Consider the following 7,945-nt stretch of genomic DNA (forward strand, 5'->3'; position numbering starts at 1 on the left):
TCAATTTAAATAGCAACATTAAAAGAATAACTCCTATTAAGAGAATAATTCTTTGGTGGAAAGAATAAGGGTAATCTCATTCAACACATTTTGTCAATAGCAGAATCAGGCCAGAGGGATGAGAGAGCTAATTATGAGAACTAAGGCTTCTGTAATAATAAACTATAACTTAGAGACATTTGCAGTACATTATCATGGAATTGCAACTGACAAGTAAATTTAAAAGCAGAGGCAGATTGACTGTTCTACATTTCTGAAATAAAATTTTAAAAATAGAAGAAAAAAAAACCAACAGGAAAGTAGAGGAGAAAAATGTATTTGCTTCAACAGAGGTGCTTCTGTTGAAGAGCACTTCCATGGAGTTACATCTTTGGTGACAAACTTCAAAACTGTTTACTGCTCATTTCACGGTAGAAACTTGATAAACACTTAGGGTGCAAGAGTGATAAATATTTGAGTGAGTCATCCCTATTCATGTACTCCACAGGGAAGTTGTGGGCCATCACCAAAGGGAATATGGATTGTTTAGTTACTTCATGTTTTAAACCTGAACTGCTATAAAATTACTAATAATAAAAAGCCATGAAGAAATCAAGCAAAATAATTCATAAAATATGAACCAACCTGAGAACTAAGCAGCTAATAAGCCTACCAAGCCCTGGTTAGATTGATGGAAGTCATATAAAGACAGACACCATCAAGTAGAGTGAAAAATTTTATCTTTCAACTCGTGTCTAAAATATTCCACATAGAGACTGTACTAAAACTACTGTATTTATTATGCAATTTTGTATGCCCTCACAGCACCAACAGAAGTAAAACTCCATGCATTTGTCTTGCTGTACACTGTATTAGCATATGAACGCTTAGCTGTCAAGACAACCCCTGTGCAGGCAGCCTTGGGTTGCCAAGGCTTTGCCAACAGAAATCCAACTGAAAATTCAAAATAAACTCTAAACACACAAGATATTGAGTAATGTGTAACAACTTCTTCTTAAATCAGCTCAGATGATCTCCTAAGCAGTCATATCCATGTTTGTCCAGGTTTGTTTGCAGGTTTTTTATTCTGCTTGTAACAGATCCGGGCTAATGAAAAGAGTCTCACCCGCCAGCAATTACCTGTCTTGGCTGATTTGTTGCATCAGTGGCCACAGTTTCTGACAAATTCAAGAGTCCCTACATTGTTTTCATTAGTAGACAGGTTGCAAGCCTTTAAAGCGCCTGAAGCAGCCGCACTGAGAAGATTTTCCCAGTGTTGGCAAAATCTTGGACGTGGATCGTTTGCTCCCACGCATGGCACTGCCCAGAGCCGAGCACATTAAGGCATTAGATGCCATTTGCATTATCACACAGCAGGGGGCTACAGCAGCTACAATGCCAGGATTATCCTAACCTGTATCTGTATCCTGTGAATCCAGCAGAACTATTTTTATTGTAGCAGTTTCTCACGTGGCCACTCTCGACAATAACGAGCTTACCCGTCAGGTTGCATAAAAGCAGCTGACATGAAGCACTTGAGTTATTCTAAAAGCGTGCCTCCCCTACAACTGTTAAATTTCGTTTAAGACTACATTCACAAAGTCAAAAGACAATCAGAACAGAAAAAAAAAACCAAAAAAAACATTGTCTGTAAACATAAATAACAGGTTAACCTCCTGGGACATCATTTAACCACTCCAGGCTCGTTACAGCGCTCAAGTTAAGAACAGCAGCAGCCAGAGATCCCCACTCTTTCGCAGCAAACGCTGGAGAGGGCAGAGTAGGCAAATATCATCCCCAAACTCAGCTGACAAACCGCTTCCCTGCTCCTCCACATGTTCTGACTCCCTCTCCCACCTCCTGGCTCCCCTTTCACAGCAAGCAGCTGACACTGGGCTCTTGTACTTCTTGTCTGCCTCCTCTCTGAAGGGACTGCTTGCTGCTAATGCTATTCCATGCATAAAGCTGAGCAGCATTATTCTATGTCCTCTACCCTCAGCTGATGCTTCATCAATACTCAGGACAGATTCCTTGGGCAAGTCTCTCCACAGATCTTGCCAGAAAGGAAAACTTCCATACAGGACACATGTCAGCTTGACTCTTGGTCACTTTGTCTTTAATTAGCTTCAGTTCCACCACCAGAAACCAATAATTACAGTTCAGAAGTGTTTCAGATCCTCAGGACAATGATGTTATTCCCATCACAGCTGACAGAAAAACCTGCATGTCCCACGTCCCACAAACAGAAAATTGGAGGAATCTAATAAATCCATTGAGCCACTTCACTAGACAGTCTGGGGAAGTCAATCAAGCCAAAGGAAAAACTACTTTTAAATGCAGCTATTAAGCTATCAACAAGAAATGTGTCTAATGGTAACTGTGTCTGCTACTTCTGTCAAAATAAATGGCAGAAACTAACAAACAACATTTACGAAGTCGCACTTTAAGGTGGACTGAAGGAATTTGATGTTCTGTTGCATACAGCTGCCACTGAGGACAGCCTTATGGAATGTATTTATTCATCTCCTCCATTCTCCTTTACCTCAGGAAACAAGGCTTGGAGAAATTACTTCCTTTCACTTCTGCCTTAGTGTTACAGGTTCTTTATGTCCCCTTGAAAGAACACTCTGCTCAAGTGTGGTACACAGAGAGCCTAAGTATTTCTGACTGAAGTTTTAATCAGGAGCTGAAAAAATAATTGTGTGAGAAACCGAAGAGAGGGGAGGGAGATGTTTTACACACTCAGAGGGCAAGCTGGGTAATGTGTTAGGCATCACTTTCTCCCATCTGCAAGGACAGGCCCAATCTGGTTATTTTCACACAGTCACAGTCAGATTTTTTGCACTACACCCCATTTCCTTGCAACACGTTTTTTACCTGATGCAGTTCACAGAGTTCCATCCTGCCTGGCGCGCTCTCTAAACTGCAGTGAAAGACATCACTGTTTTTAATCACTGGTTTGCTCTTAAAGCCGCGCCGCGCTGAATGCGGCTGATTGCATCTCAGCAAAGATCAAATCCTCCTCCTCCAGCAGCAGCCCCGATTTTATTGGTGACACAAAGTCAGTCCAGACCCTCCCCACCCCCAGCCCCGTTGCAGGGCAATGAATTGACAATTCACAGGGAGATGTGAGAGGCACAGAGGAGCCAGCCCCCAGGTGCAGCGCGCCGCACATGCCCCCATAAATAATCCTGTATAGCACCAACACAGCGGCTCCTTGTGCCGTGACGTACCGGGCAACCCATCAACACCGGCAAAGAATACAAATAATCCGCCCGACGGACGGACGCGTCCTCCGCGGCTGCCCAGCGCTCTCCCTTCCCCTCCCGTTCCTCCTCGGCCGGGAACTTCCCCGCGAGGTGGAGCGGGGGCACTCGGGACCATGGGGATGGATGGCAGCGGGGGAGGATCCCAGATTCGGGAACACGGGTGGTTTCTGTACCCCCGCTCCGGGCTGCCAGCCGCGGCTCCCTCCGGAGAGCTCGCCCGACACATGACGCAGCCATGTGAAACGCGAAATATATTGAACTTGACGTGAAATGGCATGACTGAGGCGAGCGGGGGGAGAAATAAAAAAGAATAGAAGCGGGGGAAAAAAAAAAACCTACAAGGCCACTTAGTTTAATCGACTCCTAGCTTCTCCTTGCCACACCGAAACACCGAGGGAAGGGCTGGGAGATGCCCCGGAGGAGCGGGGTCCGCCGGCGAGTTGCACCGGGGTGGCTCTCCCGGTCCCCTCCGCACCCTCCGGGCCCGGGGCCGCTCCCCGCTCGCCATCCCGGGAGCAAAGGGGAAACTCCCGGCGGCAGAGCGGCTCGGCGGCCGGCTCGGCTCCCTCCGGAGCGGGAGAGGGCTGGGGATGCTGGGGAGGCTCCCCCGCAGGCGGGCGGTCACCTCGCAGCGCGTCGCGGGGCTCCCCGGCGCGGCGGCCGCCCCATCGCGCTCGGCCGGATAACGGGAACGAGCGGGCGGCACGGAGAGGGGAATGCATCCAGGGAGAGGGGAATACATCGAAGGAGAGGGGGATACATCCAGCCCGCAAACTAGCTGCAGGATGAGCCGCCTAGGAGCAGGATGGCGAAGGGATCCGCGCTCATCCGATTACCCTGCGCGCACATTCGATGCCTCGCACACAGACACGCACTCCCGGCGGCGGCGGCGGCGCAGCGAGGCGCGGGCACCCCCCCATCCCGCCGGGGGGGCACGGCTGGAGCCCGCACGTTTCCCCGGGATGCCGTGGCAGCGCACACGCCGCCGCTGCGGCCGCACTCGCACTTTCGGGGGGCACGTTCGCGGCGAGGAGGTGATGGCCATCGAGGGGGCGGCTGCGGCGGTCGGGGTAGGTGGGGGAAGAAGCGCGGAGGGCGAAGGAGGGCGGGAAGAGGCTGGCGAGGGAAGAAGGGCAGGAAGGGTTAACAGCCGTGCGGGCTTCAGCGCTGGATAGCGCTACCCGAGCGGGAGGCTGGGGGCGCACGGCGAGGGGGGCGAGGGAGGGAGCGGGTCAGGAGTGGGGAGGGGGGAAATCTGGGATGCCCCGGGCCGCAGCGGTGCCCCCCCGGCGTCCCTCCCTCCCCACGCGTGGGGCAGGGGTGGGGAGGAGGCGGTACCTTGTACGAGGATCCCGCAGAGGCTGTAGAAGCGCAGGAGCGCGCCGGGCTTCAGCCGCATCCTGGGGGCTCCCCTCGGGCTGGGTGGGCGCCAGGCACGCAGATCCGCAGCCTCCCGCCGCTCCGCTCTCCGGGCGCTTCCTTCCCCCCGCAGGAGCCGCCGCCGCCGCCGCCTCCGCCGCAGTGTCTCCCTCGCTGTATCCAGTGGGGTGAGGAGAAGGAGGAGGAGGAGGAGGACCAGGGTCGCGGGGGTGGATTGGGAAGGGAGGAGGAGGAGGAGGAGGAAAGAGCGGCTCTCTCCGCTGGCTCCGGCGCTGCTGGGCAGGCTCAGGTTCCCACCGCGGAGCGGTGCCAGGTGCCCCCGCCGGCTCCCCTTGCCCCTGCCGGCGTGTCCGTCCGTCCGTCCGTCCGTCCGTCCGTCCTGCTCTCGGCTGGTCTGTGGCGGGCTGTCCCGTGCCGTGCCGCCGGGGGCGGCGGAGGCGGGGGGGATGCGCAGGGGCTCCGCTCCCGCTCCGCTCCAGCCGCTTCCCGGCGCGAGACACAAGGGCAACCTCCGCTCGCCCCGCCCCTTTCTGCGCTCGGGCCCGCCCCCGGACCCGCCCTCCCGCCACACCCCGGCCCTCCCTGCGCCGCGGCCACGCCTCCGCGCTCCCTTCGGCTCCGCCTCCGCCGGCCGGGCCCCTCCCCTCAGGCCCGGCCCGGCCCCTCAGGGGGGCGCGTGACTGGCGCGCGGCCCTGTCCAATGGCCGCAGCCCGGGGCAGGCCGGACAGCCAATGAGAAGCCGCGTTACAGAGCAAAGGGGCGCGCCCCGCCGCCGGGCCCGCCTCGCGCGCCGCTGAGTGACAGCCGGCCCGGACCAATCGCGGGGAGCGGCGGCCGCGCGGAGGCGCAGCAGCCAATGGGCTGCGAGAGCGGCGGGGGCGGGGAGGGAGCGGGCGCTGTCCGGGGCCCGTGCTGAAGCGGCGGCCGCGCCGGGCGGGACGCGGCCCCGGGCCGGGCTCTGTGAGGGACGCGGGCCCGCCGGGGCTCTGTGAGGGACGCGGCCCCTTCGGCCGGCCCGTGCCTAAAGCTCTTTCTCCTCCCTCGGCTCTTACTCCCCGAAAACAGCGGAAGGAAGAAGCGCTGGCTCACGGCGACGAATCCCGTGCAGGTGCCCTGACCGCGGCGGCGATGAGATCCAACCCCGAGCAATGGCGATCAAGCTCCCTGGACTTTGGGCGGACTCTGCGTGGCGTGGAGAAAGTTTTTTTGTGTGGAGGGTTTTTCGAGAGGGTTGGTGGCATTCAGCTCGTGGTCTGGAATTGCTAATGTCCCGCTGAACGCCATGAGAAATGCAAGAAGGCAGGCAGCCATCTCACCTTTGTGCAGCTGGTGTTTAGCACAGCATTTTGCACAAGTGAAATCACAATATCTGGGTTTGAATATGCTGGATCTGTCTGTAAATACCCCGTGGAGGAATTGTGTTGCCTTATCCCATAGAAAGCAGGATTCCCCTGCACCCAAATAATGACCAGGCATTTCTCCGGTCTGGTTCCATCCTTTTCTTGTTGGGGTTTTCTCTCCAACACCATGCAGAATGTTTCCCACATTAACTCTGAATTCTCACCTTGATGTCCCAGGCTTTGACAGCACTTTGTGGAGATAAATGGTGAAATAGTCTTCCCTACAGGAGAGAGAAGCTCTTTAAAAGCTCATTTCTCTGAAGGGGGCACGGTCTCAGATCGTCAAGGAAGTGCAATCAGTTGTCAACTTCACCTTGAAGAGCTTGCACAGGAAAGTTATGCATTCTGCAGTCATATCCTCCACTTGGTTCATTAGCAAGTGATGATTATGCCTGGCAGCAGTTGAGACTGCATCAGGATTTATACCGAGTTCCCCCAATCTCCAAAAAGATGCTCACATAAAAAACAGAATCAAATTAAAGAATCGCCTTTTAAAGTGCTAGCATTCGTATGGTTTGGTAGCAAAGGGCCATCACATCCATCTCCATGCCTTTGGAGGGTTATGTTAACACTACAGAGCAATGGAATGTCCCCTAGGACAGGGAAGCATTTGTGTCTTCCTCTAAAGCATGAGTATATATTTGCTTTACTTTTTTTTTCTTTTTTTTTCTTTTTTCTTTTTTCTTTATTTTTTATTGTTAGTGAAACAACAGGCAAAGGTTTTACAACTGTTCTCTTAGGGTTCAGTGCAGGTGCAGCAGTAATGAATGGGGAATGATTATCAAAATATTTTAGAAGACTTACAGAAAGGGATCAAGTCATCATTTTCATCATTTTTAAGGCAGCCCTATAAATGTCAGCAAATGTTGGTGTGGGTTTTGTTTTTTTGAGGAAATTAAAAAAACAATTCCCACAAATCCTTCACTAAGGCAGGACTGTAATCCATCCTGAAGTGCTTTTGCATTAATTATGACAGTTGATAGCTCTGTACTTTTGACAAGACTTACTTTTGGTTGTAGTCTTGTTCCAGGAAGCATTGTAGGAAAGATGCAAGAGTCTTCTTAGCTTAGTGATTAAAAGCTGTAGAAAAGGGTCCCCTGGCAGGTTGGGAATGAAGTGCCTGTCTGCACATCGTGGGGTTTTCAAGTCTTTGCCATATCAGTACACTTGGAAAAGCTGATCTGAGTGTTTAGAAACACCAGCTGAGCTTTTCTTCCCAGGGTTCACTGACAGGGACATCATGTCACGCCCATGTCAGGAGCATAACCAAAAATACTGGGTTTTGCCATTCTTTTCTGGCTCAGGTGGGTCTGAAATGAGCAAGCAACATGTTGATAGAGAAAAAAAAAATCCCAGCAGAAGTCCCTGTTTTTGTTGGTTTTTTTTTTTACTAACTATACATCTGAAAAAATGTGTGATTAAAATCATTCCAGCTGCCAGATATGGTGCCATGCTTCTCCTGATTAATTAATGTGTTAATTTGATGGTTTCTGTAGGCATGGAAGCACATCTTGTGACATCCAGTGGCAGCTGATATCTAAACCAGCTTTGCAATTGGTCTGTGGGGCAGCATGGCCAGAAGCTCCAATGCTTCCAGACCAAAGGGCAAGAGAGATTCTTGAGGAAACACACTTCATAACAGAGTAAAGAGTAATACCCTAAAATACCAAGAAGAGATAACCCTGAAAATCAGATGCAGAAGGCAAACATTCTATCACAAACAGAAAAATGTTCTTCTGCATTATCCTGTTACTCACCAAGCTGACATGTACAAATATTCCTGATGCTAAACAAAGCAAAATACTTTAATCCCCAAACATGATTCAGAAGGAGTTATCAGGTATTTCCTCTCACTAATTGGTAAATAACAAGTTCCCCAATTTATCATAAACCCACCCCAAAACAACACCTAAACT

At 51.8% G+C, this 7,945-nt stretch overlaps 1 protein-coding gene across 3 annotated transcripts in view; it reads right to left on the reverse strand.

Moving 5' to 3' along the window:
• CADM2 (cell adhesion molecule 2) overlaps positions 1-4,732 on the reverse strand; it is a 573,495-nt gene extending 568,763 nt beyond the window's left edge. For all 3 annotated transcript variants that reach the window (XM_054270505.1, XM_054270506.1, XM_054270504.1), the window contains exon 1: positions 4,587-4,732. In XM_054270505.1, coding sequence (XP_054126480.1) covers positions 4,587-4,647 — 61 coding nt within the window. In that variant the 5' untranslated portion in view covers positions 4,648-4,732. The remainder of the gene's footprint in view (positions 1-4,586) is intronic.
• Between the last annotated feature and the right edge of the window lie 3,213 nt (positions 4,733-7,945).

Source organism: Melozone crissalis, unplaced genomic scaffold (assembly GCF_028551555.1).
Source record: "Melozone crissalis strain CALT ecotype California unplaced genomic scaffold, PUWL_Pcris_2 ptg000009l_1, whole genome shotgun sequence".
Classification (NCBI taxonomy): Eukaryota; Metazoa; Chordata; class Aves; order Passeriformes; family Passerellidae; genus Melozone; species Melozone crissalis.